This window comes from Pelophylax lessonae (genome assembly GCF_965119305.1).
Source record: "Pelophylax lessonae genome assembly, chromosome: 2".
NCBI lineage: Eukaryota > Metazoa > Chordata > Amphibia > Anura > Ranidae > Pelophylax > Pelophylax lessonae.
This window is the reverse complement of record NC_138769.1, coordinates 673,113,734-673,138,705: the sequence shown is the minus strand read 5'-3', so window position 1 is coordinate 673,138,705 and position 24,972 is coordinate 673,113,734. Positions and strand designations below refer to the sequence as shown.

The 24,972-nt window shown below is 43.0% G+C and overlaps 1 protein-coding gene across 1 annotated transcript in view; it reads right to left on the bottom strand.

The window, feature by feature from the left end:
- Positions 1-914: 914 nt before the first annotated feature.
- TRPC6 (transient receptor potential cation channel subfamily C member 6) overlaps positions 915-24,972 on the bottom strand; it is a 376,611-nt gene continuing 352,553 nt past the window's right edge. Inside the window, exons 10-12 of the mRNA XM_082244685.1 lie at positions 13,431-13,514; positions 9,617-9,692; positions 915-2,120 (exon numbers count right to left, since the gene is read on the bottom strand). Coding sequence (XP_082100811.1) covers positions 1,981-2,120; positions 9,617-9,692; positions 13,431-13,514 — 300 coding nt within the window. The 3' untranslated portion in view covers positions 915-1,980. The remainder of the gene's footprint in view (positions 2,121-9,616; positions 9,693-13,430; positions 13,515-24,972) is intronic.

Sequence of the window (24,972 nt, the reverse complement as noted above, 5' to 3'; positions counted from 1 at the left end):
TGCAATGAGAAGGCATTATATCGCCTCTTCGGTGCCTGTTTTACCACCTAAAATTCCAGCTGCAACCATGTGTGCTGTGTGAGATTGCGAGTTGGTTACAGCACAGCCCCATTCACTTGAATGGGTTGCATTGGGTAGTACCCGCCAAATGCGACAGGGTAAAACTGATGCCACGGTCACAAATTGTTAAGAGTGCCACCCTAAGGCAGGGGCAGACTGGCAACATTCGGCCCGGGGGCAAGTACAAACCAGAGGCCCATGGTTCAGTGACTCGGCCCCCCTCCCACTCTCCTTCTTCCCATCCTCCTCCTGATCCCCCCCCCCCCATTCCAAGCTGAAGCCCTGCTCCAGATACTCTGTACTTACCAGGTGAATCTGGGTTCCCAACCTGGCCAGCAGGGGGCGGTTGGGAGGAGCTGGGACAGCTCGGTCCGGGCTGGCTGGGGGAGAAGATTCTCCAGTGGGGCATGGAACTGGCCTCTGCTCAGACATAGTTTACACCATCCATGCTGGGGGAGGCCTGCGCTCTGTCCTTGTCTTCAACACGCACTCAGTAGGTCAACGACAGGGACTTTTTACTTCTCTTCACCAGGAATCCTTTAGGCATGTCTGCGGCAGAAGCAGTGCAGCCTTTTTATGGGACATCAGAGCGGCCCAGGGGGCAATTTCCCCCCTGGCCCAGTCCTCCCTGCCCTAAGGGGAGGGGAGGCGTTCTTCCCACTCACCCACCAATTAACTGGTTATAACAAGGATTTCCTGAGACCTGAATATTTTTTCATTGGTTCTTTTGGGGGTTAAAGGGTTGAGAAAGGCTGCTCTAGAATGAGGAATCTGCTACTTCTTTGGAGGAACCCTATTTGTTTATATACACAGAACATCAAAAATAACAACAAAAATGTACAAACCATAAAAACAACCTGTTATTAGCCATTGATGGCCTTTAAATTGTCACCCAAACCTTTTTTCTTTTTGGTTTATTCATAAAGCTTTATTAACTCAAAGTTTTTACAAATAAAAATACAGCTTTGTCTTTGTACACTGGATTCCTATGTATAGATAAATCTTCCATAAAATGTACTCTGTATACTTTTTTGCACGCTGCAGTATTGTACAATGATTGGAAAATCATAACTTAAACAGATATATGGCTTTGTCTAGATAAACCTATAAGTTTTTAAATGGGACCATTAAATAGTTTTAAGTATTACACAATGACTGATGACACCTCTTAATGAAATATTATCACATACACCATAATTGTTAATAGGTATTATATAACTAGTGGTCGTCCATCAATGTATTCAGTGTATCTGATATATTCACGTATGCAGTGAAATCATTGTTGTTTGGAGAGTAAATTACTGAAGATGGGGAGATGTATACATGATTATAAGTATACTGGGTCCTGTTTATCAAAGTGTCTGGAGGAAGAACTGTTGTCCTTTAACCGATCATATTCAACACTGCACTGGAAAAAGTCACTTGAATAATAGAAACAAAGTGCTTGTTTGGCAATGCCACAATATAGACTGTGTTATATTGGCCATACAAGATATTGTTCATCTTTATCCCCTTATTCTTAATGAAGGTGTCCTGTGATATACAGCCCTCAGCCTTATCAGGAGAGCCGAGGCTGTGTGTAACGGAGCCCCTATGTGAAATCAGCCATCATTTTGCTGGCCATAAATTCATCATTTTGATTTGAGTGCCTATGACAGCATCTTCCTCAAAACTCGTCATACTCTATCTAAGCACATATGATGTCAAATAAGAGTTTACACTTCACGCAACCATTTGCGCTCTTGTGGAAATCAGTGCAGTAAAGGTTGCATATCTTCTCAGCACTCCCATACATAGAATGATAATGAACCTTTTCTAAAGAACCTCTGCAAGTCAGACACTTTGATAAAAGGGGGGCCATCTCACATGGACACTTCCCTACGTTATTACATTAGCTAGATATGTAGGCCTGTTGTCATTCTATTGATGCTTAGGTTCAAATGACAGTCTTTCCCCGAGTTTTCTGATCAATTCAGCCAGGTCTTCTGTGTTGTGAGTTTTCTCCTCAAGGAGCTCATAGCGCAGACTAGAGATGTCCTGCTTAATTTCCTTCAGTTCTCCTGCAAATATTTAAAAATAAAGTATATAAAAGATCACATGGTAAGTACAGTGGCCACGTTATACAATGGTAGTGCCTGTATATAAACTCCATGCCCCTAGTGATGCCAACTCTGACGAAACGTGTAGGGCAGAGTCCACACTCATGACATCACCACGTAAGCGGAAACCACTAGGTGGTTGGATCGGTTATGGGACCAGTATTTTTATACATATGCTGGATTTTATCATCTTTATTTTGAGTTATTAGAATTGCCTTGTTTTTAATAAATACAATGTACAGTTTTACACTGTGTGGATATCTTTAATTCATCTTTCATGTATGTTATGATGGAGCTATTCCTACCAGGAGTTGTGATATCGCCTTAATCAACATAATGTGGAAAGAAGCACTGGATTTCCATTTTGGATTTATATACAGCGCTTTCAACTCTAATTACTAATGCCCCGTACACACGTGCAGATTATCTGAAGACTTTTGTCTGCAGACTTACCAAAACCATATAATGTGAGGTCAAACCTAAACACTTTCAATTTGTATGCAATCCGGCAGGCCCTTGCACTACATAGAAAAGGTAAATCTGAAGACAAAAGTCTTCAGATAATCTGCACGTGTGTACGGGGCATTAGAGTCCATTGTTTCTGGTAAGAAGGCAATTTTTACATTTCGGTGGAGGTGCACTTGGTTGATTTATCTATTGATTCATACGCACACCTATATTGGATACACTCAAGGGGGGTTTCCATGCAGTAGAATCCGCAGATCTAAATATTTTATGAGACATAAGTACGAACTATTTGTTATATGGGACTCAAATTTTTGGCACATTTTACTCATTAACTTTTTTAGCGGGGCAAACCCTTATTTTATATCTGTACAGTAAATGGACTGCTCACAACTTCAGGGTCAGAATAACTTACCCTTTTCCCGACCACATAACTCTACATAATATGCATGTCAGCAAGGATGGTGGGCCTTAATGCCCACACACCCTACATGTACATCCAAGGAAATTTCTGTCTTGAGAGTGCTTTCTGCACCCTCCAGCACAGTGACTGAGCTGTCATCGACAGCTACCAGTTTCTAATTATGATTGGGATGTGGTGGGACGGACTCCCAATCATGTGACAGGCAATCACAGTGATCATGTGATCGGGAAGTCTGTCATGCTTCCTGCTTAAGACCCAGTAAAGGTCTATGGTAGGCAGGTGGAAAGTGGCCAAGGCAAACATGTGCATAGATAATAAAAAACTGAGGATTCAGAGGCAAGTAAGGAGGAAGGTTCTTAACCCGTAAAATTAGGGAAGGTACTTCCACTAAAAATAAACATGTATACGCGTAGAACATTTTTCATAAAATATCTTGTATGTAAAAACATCTTTTTCTACTGATTTATTAATGTATAGGGAGTGATTCTATACGTGGCACCCAGGTCCACTATCTCCTCTGTTTATATATAGAATTTTTTATATCTATCATACTGAGAATATGAATTACATATTACAGTATCTCACAAAAGTGAGTACACCCCTCACATTTTTGTAAATATTTTATTATATCTTTCATTCGACAACACTGAAGAAATTACACTTTGCTACAATGTAAAGTAGTGAGTCTACAGCTTGTATAACAATGTAAATTAGTTGTCCCCTGAAATAAACTCAACACACAGCCATTAATGTCTAAACCCCTGGCAACAAAAGTGAGCACACCACTAAGTCAAAATGACTAAATTGGGCCCAGTTAGCCATTTTCACTCCCCAGGGTCATGTGACTCATTAGTGTTACAAGATCTCAGGTGTAAATGGGGAACAGGTGTGTTAAATTTGGTTTTATCGCTCTCATTCTCTCATACTGGTCACTGGAAGTTCAACATGGCACCTCATGGCAAAGAACTCTCTGAGGATCTGAAAAAAAGAATTGTTGCTCTACATAAAGATGGCTTAGACTATAAGAAGATTGCCAAGACCCTGAAACGGAGCTGCAGCACAGTGGCCAACACCATACAGCGGTTTAACAGGACAGGTTCAACTCAGAACAGGCCTCGCCATGGTCGACCAAAGAAGTTGCGTGCACGTGCTTAGCATCATATCAAGAGGTTGTCTTTACGAAATAGATGTATAAGTGCTGCAAGAATTGCTGCAGAGGTTGAAGGGGTAGGGAGTCAGCCTATCAGTGCTCAGACCATACGCCGCACACTACATCAAATTGGTCTGCATGGCTGTCGTCCCAGAATGAAGCCTCTTCTAAAGATGATGCACAAGAAAGTCCGGAAACAGTTTGCTGAAGACAAGCAGAAGGACATGGATTACTGGAACCATGTCTTGTGGTCTGATGAGACCAAGATAAACTTATTTGGTTCAGGTGGTGTTAAGCATGTGTGGTGGCAACCAGGTGAGGGGTACAAAGACAAGTGTGTCTTGCCTACAATCAAGCATGGTGGTGGGAGTGTCATGGTCTGGGGCTGCATCAGTGCTCTTGGGAGCTACAGTTAATTAAGGGAACCATGAATTCCACCATTTACTGTGACTTACTGAAGCAGAGCATGATCCCCTCCCTTCAGAGACTAGGCAGCAGGGCAGTATTACAACATGATAACAATCTTTGTCATGGAGGACTGGAAGAGGACTCCAGTTGCAATCTGGGAAGCTCTGGTGAACTCCATGCCCAAGAGGGTTAAGGCAGTGCTGGAAAATAATGGTGGCCACACAAAATATTGACACTTGGGGCCTAATTTGGACATTTTCACTTGTGGGTGTACTCACTTTTGTTGCCAGTGGTTTAGACATTAATGGCTGTGTGTTGAGTTATTTTCAGGGGACAGCAAATGTACACTGTTATACAAGCTGTACACTCACTACTTTACATTGTAGCAAAGTGTAATTTCTTCAGTGTTGTCATGAAAAGATATAATAAAATATTTACAAAAATGTGAGGGGTGTACTCACTTTTGTAAGATACTGTATATGTGCATTATTTATTACATTTTGTGTATGTTATTTTTTGTTGACCAAGTATATACATGTTTTTTTTTTTTTTTTTGGGTGGTGGCAGTAAAGCTTGTCTTGGCTTATATATAATATATGCCATTTGTAAGAAAAAAATCTACAAAAAAAAATCATAAAATGTTGCCTTTATGAATCTACATACTGTATACCACAATAACAAATACAGGAAGGAATGTTGGAGTACATTGTAATCATCCCATGGAGTGGTCATTCTGCTCAGGCTTAGTGCATACTTTAAAAAATATGTAAACCCAACATTTCATATTCCTGAAGTAACACTGTGCATTGTTACTGTAATGCAGATCTTTATTTTGACCACAAGATGGCAGTGTTCAACAACTCTGTTTATCATTAGTTTCAGCACAGGAGTGCAGGATCGCTGGAACTTGTATGCTGGAAGCAGAACTTTTAGCTGAGATCAAAACTACACTGCCCAGGAGCCCTTGCTAGGGGGCAGGAGCAGATAAAAGAAAAAGTCGGGAACAGGAGGGGGAGAAAGAGAGAGACTTGGCTGCTGGAAGGAAGTGTGTAGGAAAGCTGTGTGGAGCCATGTGGGCCTGGACCGGAGTGTCATCGGAAAGCTGATGGAGGTGGAGACTGGTGGAGATCTGTATGTGGTCAGATCGGTTGGTCATCATCATCATCACAGCCACATCTGCAAAGGACAAAGGGGGCAACCCAGCAGGACGCTCATTGCTTCGCTATGCTTTTCATAAGGACTAGGTGAGAAGGTTCCTAACCCCTTTTACATTACCCTTGTTTCCAGTGTGTTTGCTGTTTCAAGTTACTTTAAGTTTACGGACACTGTACAGTACAGGCTGCTACAATCAGCACATGTGCCAGAGCTCATCTATTGTTGCGTCCGCCATTCTTATCTGTTCCTACAAATGCTGCCTGCAGGTTATCTGAGTTATCCCTATCACTTCCTGCTAGGCCGAACTCTGCATCCACTCTAAGCCAAGTTCAATCCATACAGGGAAGGAATTAGCCACTCAAGCTCGTTCAACTTCTCCAAATAAAGGGACATACGTTACATCTGACAATTCTCAATTCTCACTCATTTACTCCGGGTATCAGATTCTGTGTCCCACTTGTGGACCTACATGGGAGAAGCTCAATATACTCCATAGACTCTATCAAGATAAGCTTTATTCCACCATGAATACGAGGCCTTCCTACACGGACCTATATTTTTTTGGATCCTTGTGGTGAAACAGGACTGAAGGATCATAATCACTTTATGTGAACATATACCTTAAATATTTTGATCCCCGGCATCTGGGTAAAGCCAGGCCTAGGATCTCCTCATACGGACCAATCTACTACATTTCTGTGGTCCATATATGAGCCATAAGAGTACTACAACCTAGTATAGACCTTTTTGGCGGCGTCTTGGCAACACGGGTTCTCCCACCCTGACATGATTTTAAATTTTATACATGGTCTTCTTCCGTCTGTCCTACAGAGAATTCATATGTCTGTCTGAGATCTGGTTCTCCTTGTCGGACTACTGAAAAAGGCAAGACCGAAACGCGTCCAGTCCCACCCAGATATCTCAGACAACTGTACATCAGAGACGTATTTATTGCCATGTCTTTTTATAACATATTTGGTTCTTGCTGTTTACAACAGCATATGTTTTTTGTACATTGTTATCTTGTCTAATAAAACTTGTTACTACATATACTCAAGTCCTGGTTTTTGCCTGAAAAGTCCCACTCCAAGGGGAATTTTTTCTTTTATAGTTTAAATCTTCAGTCCTGCAGAACAATGGGTGGGTGGGGGATGTCTTAAAAGGGTCTGAATTGTATTGCATTATCCCTTTGCTGTATTACCTTGTTTATCCGTGGTTTCAGTAGACTGTAATCTTTGCCTGCCATACTATTCTTTGAGCCTAATACAATTTAATCATTTATTTTACAAGTGTGTGCATATTTTTCTTTGTGTGACAGCCAAGAGACTACCTGGCCAAGGTACTGTGGTGGTGTCAGCAGGGGTGGTGCTTTGCCCAGGGCTCAGTGTTGAACAGAAGACCCAAATCTTCTAGTGGTTCCTGTGGGGATATCACTACACTAATATGTGCCTGTTGTACCATGTGCTTGTATGAAAATGTATCCTCTTCTCTTTGTATTGCTTCCTTTGTGTGAAATGCCTGGTGTTCCTGTCAGTCCTTCTGCTTTCTTATCAAAAACTGACCACATTAGGCATGAGCGCACTGTGTGGTCAGTTCTCTAGCTGCGCTGAGAACTAAGCTTGCTCTCCCAATGAATAGACTTGTGCTGACACGCCCCTCCTGCACAGCCATACACTGGGAAGATTAGTGCCCTGCTGTTTCTCCTCCCCTAGTTTTCTGAGCTCCTTATGCAGCTGGGAACAGGGGGTATGTGATCACTTTAAAATAAGGGAAAAAGTATATATAATGTTTATATATATATATATATATATATATATATATATATATATATATATATATATACATATATACAGTGGGTACAAAAAGTATTCAGACCCCCTTAAAATTTTCACTCTTTGTTATATTGCAGCCATTTGCTAAAATCATTTAAGTTCATTCTTCTTCCTCATGAATGTACACACAGCTCCCCATATTGACGGAAAAACACAGAATTGTTGACATTGTTGCAGATTTATTAAAAAAGAAAAACTGAAATATCACATGGTCCTAAGTATTCAGACCCTTTGCTGTGACACTCATATATTTAACTCAGATGCTTTCCATTTCTTCTGATCATCCTTGAGATGGTTCTACACCTTCATTTGAGTCCAGCTGTGTTTGATTATACTGATTGGACTTGATTAGGAAAGCCACACACCTGTCTATATAAGACCTTCCAGATCACAATGCATATCAGAGCAAATGAGAATCATGAGGTCAAAGGAACTGCCTGAAGAGCTCAGAGACAGAATTGTGGCAAGGCACAGATCTGGCCAAGGTTACAAAAAGATTTCTGCTGCACTTAAGGTTCCTAAGAGTACAGTGGCCTCCATAATCCTCAAATGGAAGACGTTTGGGACGACCAGAACCCTTCCTAGAGCTGGCCGTCCGGGCAAACTGAGCTATCGGGGGAGAAGAGCCTTGGTGAGAGAGGTAAAGAAGAACCCAAAGATCTCTGTGGCTGAGCTCCAGAGATGCAGTCAGGAGATGGGAGAAAGTTGTAGAAAGTCAACCATCACTGCAGCCCTCCACCAGTCGGGGCTTTATGGCAGAGTGGCCCGACGGAAGCCTCTCCTCAGTGTAAGACACATGAAAGCCCACATGGAGTTTGCTAAAAAACACCTGAAGGACTCCAAGATGGTGAGAAATAAGATTCTCTGGTCTGATGAGACCAAAATAGAACTTTTTGGCCTTAATTCTAAGAGGTATGTGTGGAGAAAACCAGGCACTGCTCATCACCTGTCCAATACAGTCCCAAAAGTGAAGCATGGTGGTGGCAGCATCATGCTGTGGGGGTGTTATTCAGCTGCAGGGACAGGACGACTGGTTGCAATCGAGGGAAAGATGAATGCGGCCAAGTACAGGGATATCCTGGACAAAAACCTTCTCCAGAGTGCTCTGGACCTCAGACTGGGCCGAAGGTTTACCTTCCAACAAGACAATGACCCTAAGCACACAGCTAAAATAACGAAGGAGTGGCTTCACAACAACTCCGTGACTGTTCTTGAATGGCCCAGCCAGAGCCCTGACTTAAACCCAATTGAGCATCTCTGGAGAGACCTAAAAATGGCTGTCCACCAATGTTTACCATCCAACCTGACAGAACTGGAGAGGATCTGCAAGGAGGAATGGCAGAGGATCCCCAAATCCAGGTGTGAAAGACTTGTTGCATCTTTCCCAAAAAGACTCCTGGCTGTATTAGATCAAAAGGGGGCTTCTACTAAATACTGAGCAAAGGGTCTGAATACTTAGGACCATGTGATATTTCAGTTTTTCTTTTTTAATAAATCTGCAACAATGTCAACAATTCTGTGTTTTTCTGTCAGTATGGGGTGCTATGTGTACATTCATGAGGAAGAAGAATGAACCTAAATGATTTTAGCAAATGGCTGCAATATAACAAAGAGTGAAAAATGTAAGGGGGTCTGAATACTTTTCGTACCCACTGTATATATATATATATATATATATATATATATATATATATATATATATATATATATATATATATATATATATATATATATATATACACACAAATGTTTTGCCTTACATTTCTATTTTAAACTGAATGGGCTGTTTTATAAGGTCAGGGTTTACATATACTTTAAAGGTTGATGCAGGCATAATAGGACAAAAGAGGCAACCACAGGTCCGGAAAACAGAAGCAGGCGGCTGGTGTGCAAGGAAGGTTAAAACCATACATAACATTTCTGAACCTTTTCTCTTACGGTCTTTTCAGTCCATGGATCTGATTACCCCTGACACCTAAATACCGTATGTCATAAACACCAGTTAATGGCTCCTTTGACTCACCTTCATTAACTTCATCACTTTCCTTGTCAACCTGAGCTTTTAGAACATAACGCTTTATGAGACGCTTCATTATTTTCTACAAAATGGAAGCAAAACATTATTAAATGTTATTGAATAATATATAATCTGGAATATTCGAAATACATAAATCTGAAATCATGCATTTATTTATGGTTAGTTATCTAAATATGGTTAGATGCTCGTAGAAAGTTGATGCCACCGTGGTCTTTCATAGTAATGGTTATATGGGTAGGCTTTGCTGCATTGTGCTGTGGTTTAACCTTGCCTCAAGGTCACCTGTTCCTGTGGACTATGTCACATTGTTGTGACATTGTTGGACACCAGAGAATGGGATTGGGAAAACATGGACTTTACTGGCACAGGTATATAAAATATAGCATTTATTGTTAACAGATTCAAATAGTTGTTGGAGACCATCTTTTCCACTTATCGTATATTGTAAATGGGCTCATACCAGTTAATTGTGTCCTCATAGGTTACTCTATCAACTCCCTTAGATTGTGTTAGTTATGACCCCCTATCTCTCCCAATATCTCTCCCAATGTTTGTGTATTGAATATTATTGCTGGGATGAGAGACATTGCAAGGGGGGGGGGGGGCGTCTATGTCCTCTACTTCTGAGAACCTTTTTTGTAATTCGTAACTAAAGGGGAGATTTACTAAAAGTGGTGCACAAAGAATCTGGTGAAGCTCTGCATGGCAGCCAATAAGCTTCTAACTTCAGTTTGTTTAATTAAGCTTTGACAATAAAACCCGAAAGCCGATTGGCTCCTATGCAGAGCTGCACCCGATTTTTGCACTCTCCAGCTTTAGTAAATCAACCCTAAGCCTTATGATTGGGATTTACCACACAGGTGTAATATTATGGCACAACCTCCATCCTCATCACTTAAGCTTACTTCCTGTTTCTAAAGACATGTTTTTTAGTTTTCTTGTACTACATAATTTAAAGTGAACTCCGTTTTATTTATCTTGCTTAGTACTGGCAATATTTACAGAGACTTATTATTATCTATTGATATTTTTATTATTTTCTTTATTTTTGATACAGTACAAATGTTTCTTTTATATTGTTTTTTCTTTGTCAAATGTATGCTGTCAATGCTACATGGTGGCTATTTGCCCTTTGTTTGTGAATTGTTTTCTTTAAAAATAAATAAAAATACAATTTAATAAAAAAAGTGAACTCCATGACCAATAAAACAATAAACAAAAAAATGTAACAAATAACAGTTTTTCACCAGGGGATTTGGCTTTTGTAGGATTGCTCGTGGCAGATTTTTGCATTTTATATGCAACAATATTATTTTTATTTCTCTACCCATTGTTTTTAGCTTCTATTTACTTTTTGCACCTGTACATGCATCCCCCTAAATTGTCTATTATTGCTCATTATTGCTATACCAAATGTGACGTTCCTGTCTATGGTTGCTTTTCAGGGGCCTGGACTTATGCTAAACGGTGCATTTTTTCATTTGCTTGTCCCTTTAAATTTTTTGAGTGGTTTACCCACATCAATATTTAGGCAGCCGATGATAATATTTATTCCCCTGCCACCAGCATCTCCATGATTAAGCCCCGGGGGCAGGGGTGAAACATGTTGGAGACTGGATAAATCGAGCTAAGGGTGATTTTACTTGCTTATGTTTTGCATTATGCTTTGGGTCTGGACAGACCTTTTCTCAGCCTGCACCATCACTGGTCAGTGGCATCCAACTAACTAGACTTTGACATCCTGAGCGGAGACCCTCAAGCATTTATGATAGGTCATTGTGTTGTGGTGACAACACAATTAAAGCCAGGGTCCCTTTTTAAGATTCTACTCTGTACTATCTGTATTTCTCAGTTCTGTAAACCTTTTGCAAACAGCTTCATCCTCTCAGAGTCATGCATTATGGAGGGGGTCTCCTCCTTGGAAAGAAAGCCAAACTGTCTGCTCAAAGCTTCTGATGTTTAGTCAACAATTTTTGGGTAAGAAGAGAGCAGATGCTGGCAAACAAGAATGTACAAAGTACAATAACTCACAGAAACCAGTCAGAATTCATCTTTCATTGATCTGACTGCTCTTTTCACAGCCTTTACATTTAAAACCAATTTAAGTGAAAAGAAAATCCATTCACACCTGTCCATCCAACCCCAAAGGGGTACAACTCTCAGTGCAGCAATCCAATTCAAAGTGGAAATCCTGTTCAACAATATCAATAGACGGTTCATCAAGTATCAAGCATATAAAGAGCAAAAACATTAAATGAGAATTTGCACTTTGAATTGAATTGCAGCACCGAGAGAGTTGTGCGCATACCCGTGCCGTTCCTTCAGAGCTGTGTGCCACAGCCGAGACTCATCAGTGTGGCTCATGGCTTGGCCAGTCAGACAGGTGGATTTTGCGAACCCCGGAAGGAACACTGGGTGAAAGTAGAAGCCTCTGCATCGGTGACAGCACGCCCATGGAGGGCTTTGATTTAAGGTATCTTTCTTCCCCTAAAAAGCACACAGAGTCTTTCCCAAACTGTTGCCAGGAGGTTAAAGCCCCGTACACACGTACCGATCGTCGGCTGAACGCTCGGCCGTCTTTTATCCAGGGCTGTCATGTCTGTTTAAAACTGCAAAAGACTGCACACGAATTTTGTCGGCCAACAACAGCCGACTGCAAAAGTGATGTCATGTGATGGTTAACTTTCCGTGTGTTTTTTCTTTTCTGAGCATGCCCAGTCTTGCTAATCTGCTGTCTGTCGGCAGAAATCTGTACTGACTGGCGAACAATCGGCCGTTCTGGTGTTGGCCAACAAAAATTTTAATGCCTGCACGACAGATTCTGTTCGGCCGAAAATGCGCTGTCGGCTGTCGGAAGCATCATACTAACAAGCCTACAATCGGCCGATCGGTCGTCGGGCGAATATTTACGGCCGACAATCGGTACGCGTGTACGGGGCTTAAAAGTCAATGGTTGTCTAAAATGTCTTTGTATGCTGTAGCATTAACAGTACCCATCACCGGAAACACCTGAACTTCATCATTTGGAGAAAGGTCCACATACTTTGGCCATATAATGTATCAGTCACTGGTGGATTCTGCAGTGCTTAGTCACCCTCCAGAATTTTAAATCCCAGGGGAATTCAGGGGTGCAGTCTTGCCACACCTGCTCCAACATGGAGATCTCCCACTCTTACTTTTAGATTATTCATTATGAAAAGTAGATTGGAAGTTCATTGAACATTCAAGAACATTGCTATTAGAGCATTGAGATACCATACCAGTCGTGGATGGAAGTGGGGTGGGGGAAGTTTGGGCTGCTCCCTCCCACCTGCTTCCTATCCATCCATTAGCAGCCATGTGCTCCCAGAGTGGAGACACTTAAATTTAAAAGTGTTAGGACTGCAGATAAAACAGGGTGCCGTGTCGTGGCTCTGCAGCTTACATATGCGTTTGCAAATGCGTGTCAACTAAACCCCTGTTCTTTATGTATATTGAGACAGGTCTACTTGGTTGGTGGCAGACTGGAGGGTGGGTACATCAGACTGGGGGCTGGCTTGCTTCCATGCACCTCTTTTAATCCTTTTCAAATTATTTTTAGATTGGAAGTTCATCAGGACAGAAACATAACTGCTGTTAAACGTTTGTAGATGTGACAAATTAAGTGTAGAAATCTCACCACTGGAGTCCAACAGAAACAAATAACCATTAGCTTGTTTTACTTCTCAGCATCTAACACACACTGAAATATTAGTTGAGGTGGACCAACTTTTGAATATAATTATTATGGTTTTGAAATATGTGAATGCTTTGTACTTACCTGATATCTTGAGGGTGTTTGGCTTATGTTGTTCAGGTTGCCATCTTCTGAACTCCTAATGCTTGAGTGCTTGCTCTGTCCCAACTGAATACAAAATAAATAATTGAGGTATTAAATGTAAAAAGTTTCATAGTATCCATAGACATAATATGACATTCACCACTCAGCGTCATATCAGATGACAGTCTCACGTTTTTGGGTTTCCTGAAGTCACTGCTATATGTCCACTGTTTCATTACACCCTAAAAGGGGAAAAGGCCAGTCACAGGCGTTGGCTTCTGATCCAAGTTACACTATGATCCGATGCGTGTAATTGGGTATAGAAAGCATAAAGAGAATGAGAGGGCCCTTAGGAATAAATTGTCTAAATTATTTTTATCTTTTAACTTCTACTGTGTCTAAGTTGATACCAGTGGTGTAGCTTGACAAATCTAGGTTCCAGTGCAAGATATGGGTCAGCGTTCTTAAATGTCAATCCTGTATCAACATCATCCTGACTCTTAGAATATTTCTTACGAATAACATATCAACCCCATATACTCCTATACCTCAAACTCCCATCCCTCATACTTGTAGGCAGGTTGTTTATTGCTGCATTAGCTAGTTAGTGGCTGACCCAGGCATGGGTCCTCAGTTCCCAGGCTTTTTGGTCCCAGCCTGCCCACCTTTGATATAAAAAGAGGAAGGCTGAGGTCCAAGGCCCTTGGCCCGCGCTGTGAAGGAGGACTGCTGTGCTTTGCAGTCTGTTGGAGGCACCAGGGATCTGGAGATCAACCAGCACCTGGAGAATTCCAACATGGACTACCTTGCAGAGGGATGCCTGGGCAACCATTTAGTTGTAGTAAGCGTTAGGAAATGGACTTTGCTCACATTATTATTATTATTATTATTATATAGTATTTATATAGCGCCGACAGTTTACGCAGTGCTTTACAACTTGAGGGTAGACAGTACAAATACAATACACTTCAATACAGAAGGAATCAGATGACCCTGCTCGTTAGAGCTTACAATCTAAGCTTACATTGAACTGTAATGCCAAAAACTTTTCAGTAAAGTTGCATTAACTGTTCTAAGCCTGCACTGAAGTAATTCAAAGGTATGCATGTTGGTTTTGGTGTATCAAAAAAAACGGAGTCTGTAAAGCACAAAGGGGTATGAAGCTTGAGGGTTAACTAGGCAACACAAGGAGGAGGAGTGTAGTTGCTAAGAGTACCCAAGCACAGTTCAAGACACAAGCAACCAGTCATTAAGTGTGGTAGCTGGTGTAGGTGACAGGTCCTCTGTTAGCGAGGGGGTTGATTTTCTGGCTCCCTCCCTAGCGGTCCGTTTCCTGTAGCAACCAGATCTGAACCCACCACACAGAGATCCATGGCCTGGTCACATGAGTACAGGAAGGAAGGAGTTAACAAGTACACGCATGAGGTCCACACTAATTCTGTTACTGAGAGTGAGGAAATAGAGGCACGCTGGACTGGTGGAGAGGGCGCAGGCTCTGCAGCATCCCTCCTAATGCAACACATATCAAGTTACAGAGTTTAGTGACATGGGATAAGACTTCTACAGATGGACTCTGTATGTTTACTACTCCACATAGTGAAGGCTCATCTCTATGTAGCATCTCTAAATAGAACCACTGAGCACAGAACTATATTAGGTCTCCCTCTGATTATCCTGTTGCCAGATACCAGGTATTTTAACACGCTGCCAGGTGCACACATACACTTTCGCTCGTTATTTTCAAGGACCAGTCTAGGGGATTTGTTTTGTTGATTTATGATTTTTTTGGAGAACTTGGATAGGAGAAGGGACTAGTGGGATGCTCCAAATTCAACCATGCACAGGTGGTGACAACTCTCACTTGGTCTCACTTTAGTGGAACTGAAAACCAGATCTTCTGCTGAACCATACAGCACTTGCATGGAAAGAATACGTCCTTTGCTTGTGTTAGCAGCAGACGCAGTGAGCACTGTATCTTCAGGACACTAGCCAGTATCCCCCTTTAGCTTACACCCAGCCCACTGACTTTCTAGCACCAAGAGGGGGATTCTAACAGCAACAGTCTCTAGGATCCCTGTGGGACGTCTGTACTCACAAAGTTCTTGTCCGCAGATCTCTTTCTCCCGTAGTACCAGACGAGATCCATGGACATCCTCCCTCAGTCAGCCCTCAAAAGAGTCCCTGGGTTTTAGTATCTCTGACTATGGCCCTCAGGTAAACCACCTGAGGCCTGCATGGCAGCCTTGGCTGGGGAGAGGCAGCAGCCCCCTCTCCAGCCAAATACCAGGAGCCAAATGTGCACATCAGATATAAGTACAGTCACCCAGCATGCACCAGGACCCCTCCAGTGCCTATTGGCCAGGGCTGTACAGATATCCCCTCCTCCCATCTACATGGTTTCCTCCAAAAGTCAATAAACTGCACTACTATTGGAGCAGCATCAGAGCACACTAGGCAGCACCTATCTAGGAATCACAGCCCTCTGTTAGGCAGATAGCTCCTAGATTTAGCTAGCTGTCTCCCTGTTAAACAGAGAAACCAAAAACTATATAAACCTACCTAGCACCCACCTAGGAGGATGATACATCTAAGTCGGGAACTGCCTTAATGTTAGACTTTTCACATGACCTCAGTCTCTGCCCCGTCTCTGGTCCCAGGCATTAATGAGTGCACTCTGCACAGAAGGTACCCACGTGTGCATGGCAAAGATGACCCAGCCATATACTCCCTCCACTCCACTTCTATAATCCTCTCCACCTCGCATAGTATGCCTCTACTCCTCCAGAAGAAAATAATTCATCACACACTTGTTCAAGGTGAGTGTGATAGAGAAGGAGTTCAGGTATGGCTAGGCAGGTCCTAGGAGCCTACCAGCGCCAAGGGTATGTTGCAAATGAAGCATCTACTTCCCCTTTCTTACAACAATCTCGCTTATTTTACACAATCATCATAATCATTACACAAACATTGTCTCAAATCATTATAGTGTGATTTTTAAATTCATTTTTGTTTTTAAATAACAAACATGATCTACCTATCTGCTCTCTGCAATAAAATTGCACAGAGCGGACCCGATCCTGCTTTTCTCGGTTTCCCTGCTGGTGCTCCTGGCTCGTTCTCCTCTCTCTATGGTGGCACACCTGAGGGCAGGCTGTTTGCATCCATAGACGAAGACATCGTGGCTCGGCCCTGCCCCTCACTCCCTCGTCACAGAATTTGACTGACAACAGTGGGAGTGAATGGCTCCCACTGCCTCCGCAAAGCCTGTGAGTGCGGAGAGAGCCGCTGCAGATGGGCACAGCACGGGATCAGGTGAGGAATGCATTAAAGCAAAAAATCTTTAGGCTTTAGAACCATTTTAAAGCCTAGCTCAGTAATAACAACTAAAAGTGTGATCTTCCCCACAGCTGATGAAATGTATATTACTCATCTTCTTGTCTATGGGGTAATCTACTTACTTTACTCCACCTTCCCTCAACAGTCGGCGATCAGTTCCTATGCTCTACCGGAAAGCAATGTGGATGAGCTTACATAATCACATATAATGCAGGACTGACAGCTATGTCCCATCCTGATGGTGAATTGTATATAATGATAGTGGCCAGTAAGGAAAGCTGATTTATGGAGCGGTCATCGCAACCATTGTTTGAAGAAAGAATGTGGGACCATAGATTAAGGTATTAAGAAAAACTAGCAAGGAAGAAGAGAAAAGGAAGAGTGGGAAGAGGGCCGAATTGCTGCGCCATGGGCGTCTGGTTTGTACTTGCCCCATGGGCTGAAAGTTGCCAGTCTGGTTGTGGGTCCCTTACATTTTTCTTTTTAAGTATTTTTTTTCAACTTTATCATTACATTACTTTATTTATTTATTTACTTCATGTTTTTACCATCACAGGGGGCTGACTATGTGATAGTATTGTGCAGTGACAGGTCCTATTTTTGGAGACATTGGTGCCTACTAGGCCTGTGATGTCGTCCCTGCACTGCTGGCAAAGAAATAGTATACTGGCCTCTGTCCAGAATCTGACAGCCATGATCTGCTCTGCTCTGAGCACTTCCGGGTTCACAAAAAAAAGAGGATGATCAGTGATTTTCCTCGGCTCTGCCAATGTGAATGTTGTTCTAACATCTGGAACTTCTTGTGTTAATCAAAAGCATTGCTCTAGCCAGGAATTCAATGTTCAAAGCGTTATTCATTTAGGGATATTTATTTTTACATTTTATTTTTTTAACTTGAGTAATGCTTGGGGATAATGCAGGGGCGGTTAAAGTATATCTAAAGCCCACATTTTTCTTTACTTTTTTTCACGTGTATCCCATTGTGTAGATTTTCCTTTACTTCCTGTCCTGTAAATACAACACAGGAAGTGAATACAAATCTCTCCTAAGTGAGGTTAATATCCTCTTAGGCCTCTTTCACATGGGCGATCCAATCCGATCCGCCTGTCAGTTTCACAGGCAGAGCTGTTTGGATGCTCCATGCATCCCTATGGGGCAGTGGATGTCAGTGGAGACATCTCCGCTGACACCCGCTGCTATCCAATCCGGTCCTGTCCGTGAAATCCAGACGGATTGAAACCCTTTTTTCCATCCGTCTGGAGGATCGGGTGGGATGTGATCGGATGAGAACGGGCAGACGGTCCATTCTCATCTGATCTCCCCATAGAGGAGAGCGGGGATTTGACAGTTCCGTCTCTGCACACAGAGCGGAGACGGAGCTGTCATCCGCTTGCTCAGTGGGGATCAGCGGATCGATCAGAACGGACTCCGTCGGGCGGTGCACCCGTGTGAAAGGGGCCTTAGACAGTTGAATCCACTGGAAGATTCCCCTCTATTCCTGTTCTGGTGACAGTTCAAAATGTTGACTCTCCCTCACCTGGAGAGACACCATAGAGAGAATGAATCTCCCCAGCAGGGGTACAAACAGCAATATAAAACTGATAGGTATTCTAATGTCTCAATGCTATGTCCAATGCAAAAAAATAGCTTTAGATACACATGCATATATATTAATTAATACCCAGAAAAAAAAGCATGGTATTTGAGTCAATAATTAGGATTTCCAATCACTCTGTTGGTTTATAGTCATAATTCTTAGAGCTATTAATTTATATGTATAATGTAATAATTATAATATTCCAAATAGTACAGTATAGTAAACATTTACATTATTTATTAAACAGTGAATTATGACAATGCCACATTGGATAACAGAATGCACGCTCCTTCACCTCTGACATACACAGTGTAAAAGGTTCAGAATTTCAGCAACTTGCCAAGACCAAGATTATTACACTTTTATTTATTTTGTAACATTGAAATATATTCTCAGCCAACCATGAAACCACCAGGTCTGCTCATCTTTACAATAATCAAATATTTTCTGTTTTTATTGTCTTGGATTGTTTCTATTATTTCACCAGTAGGGGGCGATCTTAGATCAAGGTTTCTTATGACTAAATCACAATCAGTTAGATATAATTGAACTGTGTTTGTTGGCAGTCTGCATCTGTCTTCAAAATAACATTACACAAAGTGAATACTGACTTGTATCTCTTGTCTCTGAACACAGGAATGATGAAATGAATATTATTTATTGCCAGCAGTGAATCTATCTGAAATTCAAGATGCGATTACTTAAAGGACCGCTACTGCAAAAATAATTGTATTCTGCTAAAGTATTATTGTTGTTATTCAGGATTTATATTGCGCCAATAGTTTGCACAATTAAGTCATTCAAGGGGGCTCTGCTCCTGAGAGCTTACAATCTAATAGATGTATGGGATGTGCACATGTAATGTCAGTATTCATTGTTTGGATTCTTTTTATTTATTTTTTTATTTTATTTTACATGCCTTTATATTTTTGATACCCATACGGACCGAACTGTCTATCAAAAAGTGGTAATGGTAAGGATTGGGACAAAAACTGTCACTGTCACAGCTTGGGAAGGTACTTGTGAGGGTAGGTTCACGCTATGTGCGGTAATGGGCATTTTTCCACACTAGATCGCCAGTCACTGCAAAGGCCCATAGAAAATAATTGTTTCTATGCATTCTGATCACACTGCAATACTGTCTGCAGGTGGGTTGCAGTGTGTTGTTAAAAAATGCAGCACTGGTAACAGGCCCGGGACAAGGGGTGGGTAGGAGGGACGAATGCCATGGTTTATTGCAGGGATGTGGGCACACTGACCCTAACCCTAAGGGAAGGGAGGGATGCAGTTTAACATCTTTGCCCTGGGCAATGGATGGCCTTGTTCAGCCCTGACTGGTAAACGCACCTATCTACTGCAGCTCAGCTGGAATCATTTTGATACTTAAAGCGGAGTTCCGGCCTCGGGGGTCAATTTTAGCTAAAAATACCCCCGGGACAGTCAGGGCTAGTACATTCCATAATGGATAGCCTCTGACATACTTGCCAACTGTCCCTTTTTTCCTGGGACAGTCCCTGCAAATAGGAGCCTGTCCCAGGTAATTTATATTGTCCCTGGAAGCGCCTGTTAATAGGGCTGCCCATAAATGTTACGCAGAAGTAGTGCAACTGAATAGGAGAATTCTTCCAACTCTGCTACTGTGGCCTTAAGTTTGAAATTCCCTTTTCAATTTCCTGTAATTCTCTCTTTATTGAGTAGACTCTATAATCTGATAAGTAGGCGAGATTAATTATGCAGCGTGGGCGGAGCTTCTTGGAAGTGGGTGTGGTAATTGATAGCTGTGCTGCAAAGTGTCCCTGGAAATTTTCTTTAAATGTTGGCAACTATACTCTGAACTGTCCCGGGTCGCACTTACCTGTAAGAAGAAATACTTACCTTGAAAATTTCTTCTCCAGCGCTGCCATCTCAGGAGTGGGCAGCTGAAGCTGCAGAGTCCCTCTTCGTGACCTCTTCCATGACGTCGGAGTCCCACAATGCACTGCAATGGCCCTGCTCATCACTTCCGAGTGGCATGCCCAGAAGCTGTTTAGCAGGGAATGCCATGCCTGCACAGGAACTGACGAGCAGGGTCGGTGCAGGCGCATTGACTCCTGGGAGCGATGACGTTCAGCTCCCAGGAGTGATCGCAAACCGGAAGAGACAGCGCGGCCGCAGAGGGAGGAAGTGGAAGGAAGGTGAGTATATTTTCTTCTATAATAAGGTAAGTGACCAAAAAAAAAAAAAAATCAGCAATATCCATTTCTTTACCAGCAAGCGTATGGCCCAAAATCTTTTTTTTCCATTTTGATGCCGGAACTCCGCTTTAACCAGTTCTGGATCGCCCCACGCTGATATACTGCAGCAGGGCGGCCATCCTGCGCTAAATGATTTACCTGTACTTTATTCCGCGCACGGGGTCTGGGGTTCATGCGCGCCCTTGGCAACCTGCTCCTGCTGTGATTGGACACAGCCGGAGCCAGTCAGCAGGTCCGGCGGACCTGATGTTTGCCAGCACTCCGCAATCATTCGTGAGAGAAGCAGAACAGCAGTCTGCCTATGTAAACAAGGCAGATCACCGCTCTGTCATAGGGGAAGATAAAGATCTTGTGTTCCTGCTAAGCAGGAACATGGATCTCTGTCTTCCCCCGGTCAAAGAAACCCCCCCCCCCCACAGTTAGAAAGCACTCACAAGGAACATATTTAACCCTTTGGTCGCCCCTGATATTAACCACTTCGCTGCCAGTGTCATTCGCATCTATTTTGCACTGATCACAGTATTGGTGTCACTGGTTCCCAAAAAGGGTAATTTAGTGTCACATTTGTTCGCCGCAATGTCGATTGTCGCCATTACTTGTACAAAAAATGTCAAAAAATAAAAAAGACATAAATCTATTCAATAGTTTGTAGACGCTATGACTTAAGCCCCGTACACACGTACCGATTGTCGGCCGTAAATATTCGGCCGCCAAACGATCGGCCGATTGTCGGCTTGTTAGTATGATGCTTCCGACAACCGACAGCGACTTTTCGGCCGAACAGAATCGTGTGTGCAGGCTATAAAATTTTTGTTTGTTTGTTGATTGTTCGCCAGTCAGTACAGAATTCGGCCGACAAACAGCAGATTAGCAAGACTGGGCATGCTCAGAGAAGAAAAAACACACGGAAAGTTAACCATCACATGACATCACTTCTGCAGTCGGCTGTTGTTGGCCGACAAAATTCGTGTGCAGTCTTTTGCACTTTTCAGCTGACATGACAGCACCGGACAAAAGACGGCCGATCGTTCGGCCGACATTCGGTACGTGTGTACGGGGCTTAACTCAATATACTGTACGGTTATTGGGATTTTCTTTTACCAAAAATATGCAGCAGAATACATATTGGTCCAAATTGATTAAGAAATTTGAGTTTTTACATTTTTTTATTGGATATGTTTTATAGAAAAAATTAAAAAATATTGTTTTTTTTTTTTTCAAAATTGTCCGTCATTTTTTGTTTAAAGCGCAAAAAATAAAAACCGCAGAGGTGATCAAATACTACCATAAGAAAGCTCTATCTGTGGGAAAAAAATACATACATTTTATTTGGGAACAGCGTCACACAACTGCGCAATTGTCATTTAAAATAACGCAGTGCCGTATCGCAAAAAATGGCCTGGTCATAAAGGGGGGGGGTGGTAAACCTTCCGGGGCTGAAGTGGTTAAATATTGATTAACCTCTTGCCGCCCACCCACAGTAGTTGTACTCCGAGGGTACGGAAGCTGCAGGCTGGGTGACATACTGGTATGTGACAGCCTTTCTTCTGGGTGCCCATGCTCCCTGCCAACCCGTGCTGTGATTAGACACAGCACGAGTTTGGCAGCTGATTTCAGTCAATGATTATGGCTGAAGTCAGCTGATAGACTGTGGCCAATCACACATAGAGTTCTGTGTTTACAAAAAGCAAAGTAGAGAGAAAAGAATAGCCAAATAGTTAACTAAAAGCAGCACACATTACACATTGTTAGGCACACAGTTAACCCTTTGATTTGCCCCTAGATGTTAACCCCTTCCCAGCCAATGTCATTAGCGCAGTGACAAAGTGCAGTATTACCACTGATTAGTGTCACTATTTTTGTCAGTGTCAGTCAGTTAGTGTCCCTCCCAGCCAGCATCAGCTAGTGGCAGATTTCCCACCACACTTTCACAGTCCCACTACAAGTTGCTGATCACCCCTATTACCAGTCTAGTGTCATATCTGCATAAATTCCAGTATACAGTAAAACCTTGGATTGCAAGCGTAATTCGTTCCAGGAACATGCTTGTAATCCAAAGCACTCTTATATCAAAGCAAATATCCCATAAGAAATAATAAAAAACTCAAATGATTCGTTCCACAACCATTTATTCATAAATCCTTCAGTTTATAATGTCCATCCACAAATGGCGCCTTCACACTGGGATTAGAAGCAAATTACAGCAGGAGCTACAGAGTATAAAAGAGAAGAGAGGCGCCTCTAAGTGTAGCAATATGGTTACATTTAACTACTTGCCTTCTGTGCACTTAAACACCCTTCCCATCCAGACCAATTTTTAGCTTTCAGCGCTCGCACACTTTGAATGACAATTGCGCGGTCATGCTACACTGTACCCATATAACATTTTTATCATTTTTTTCACACAAATAGAGCTTTCTTTTGGTGGCATTTAATCATCTCTGGGTTTTTTATTTTTTATAAAAAAAAAGAAAAAAGACAGAAAATTTTGAAAAAAAAAAGTTTTTCTTATTTTCTGCGAGTAAATTTTGAAAATAAATAAAATTTTCTCCTTCACTGATGTGCACTGATGAGGCGGCACTGATGGGCACTGATAGGCTGCACTGATGGGCACTGATGAGGTGGCACTTATGGGCACTGCTGAGGTGGCACTTATGGGCACTGATGAGGTGGCACTGATGAGGAGGTACTAATATGCTGCACTGATGAGCACTGATAGGCGGCACTGATGAGCACTGATAGGCGGCACTGCTGGGCACTGAGAGGTGGCACTGCTGGGCACTGAGAGGTGGCACTGACGGGCACTGAGAGGTGGCACTGACGGGCAGCACTGATGAGCACTGGCGGGCGGCAAGGATGGGCACTGGCGGGCGGCACTGATGGGCACTGGCGGGCGGCACTGATGGGCACTGGCAGGTGGCACTGATGGGCACTGGCGGGTGGCACTGATGAGCACTGATGGGCGGCACTGATGAGCAGCACCATCAGTGCCCACACTCAGTGCCCATAGTGCTGCCAGTCAGTGCTCATCAGTGCCTAGATGAGCAGGCACTGATGGGCACTGACTGGCAGCACTATGGGCACTGATTGTGTGCACTGATGGGGGCACTGATGGTGGGCACTGTGGGCATTGAAGGTGTGTTTGGTGTACCTCTAGTAATCAGGGCACTGGTGATCGGTGCCCTGATTACTTTTTTCTGTGTCCCCGGCGTTGTGCAGCTCTCCCTCCTTCCTCACACGCAGGCTCTGTGTGAGGAAGGAGCGCCGGCAATGAGAGATAATCTCATATGTTTACATATGAGATCATCTCTCATTGGACGGCTTGATCACGTGGTGAATGGCCGCTGTGATTGGCCATTCACCACGATCTGTGATCGGCTGTGTCCAAGGGACACGGCCGACACAGATTCCCCCCGATGCGCGCTCGCGGGAGCGCGCGGGGGGCGTGTCACTGGGAGGCCGTTTAAAAACGGCCTCCCGAAAATTCGAGTCCGCGCTGCAGCCGTATATAGGCTGTAGCGCGGATGGCAGGAGGTTAATGAAGGTTCAACATTTAGCAACTCAAATGAATGATGATTAAACAGGCACATCTAAGTATGCAGGTATCCCGGGTAAAGCTGTCCACATAGACCATCCTCCTCACCGCCGGCTCTCACCGCTGTCAGTCTGTAGTTGTGACCGGGAAGACTACCCTGCAGTAGAGCGATCTTAAAGGGAAGCTTGAAGTGCTCATGGAGAGCAGTGTGGAAGGGATGACATTGATGGAGGTGCAGAGCACAATCTATGTGGACAGCTTTACCCCGGATGTCTGCATACTTAGATGTCCCTTTTTTAATCTTTAAAGCGGTTGTACACCCGAAAATTAAAAAAAAAAAAAAAAACCTGCACACAAAGGCATAGTGAGCTAGCATGCATCGCATACTAGCCCATTATGTATTACTTACCTTAGAACGAAGCCCCGACACGGACCCCCGGACATCGCAGCGGGCGCTGCCATGATCCCTCGGCGTCTCTTCCGGGTTCGGCGGCTCCGGCGCTGTGATTGGCCGGAGCCGCGATGACGTCACTCCAGCGCATTGCGCGCGGGAGTGATTTTCCGGCAAGCTCCCGGCAAGGAAAACTGAAGGTCCCCCCGGACCTTCAGAGCGCATGCGCCGCTCGCGTGAGCGGCTGCATGCACTGCAAATATCTCCTAAACCGTGCCAGTTTAGGAGATATTAATTGTACCTACAGGTAAGCCTTATTATAGGCTTACCTGTAAGTAAAAGTGTCAAAAAGCGGTATACTACCGCTTTAAACCATGTGAGTTGCTAAATGTTGTACCTTCATTAAATGTAACCTTTTTGCTACACTTTGAGACGTATTGGGATTTTTT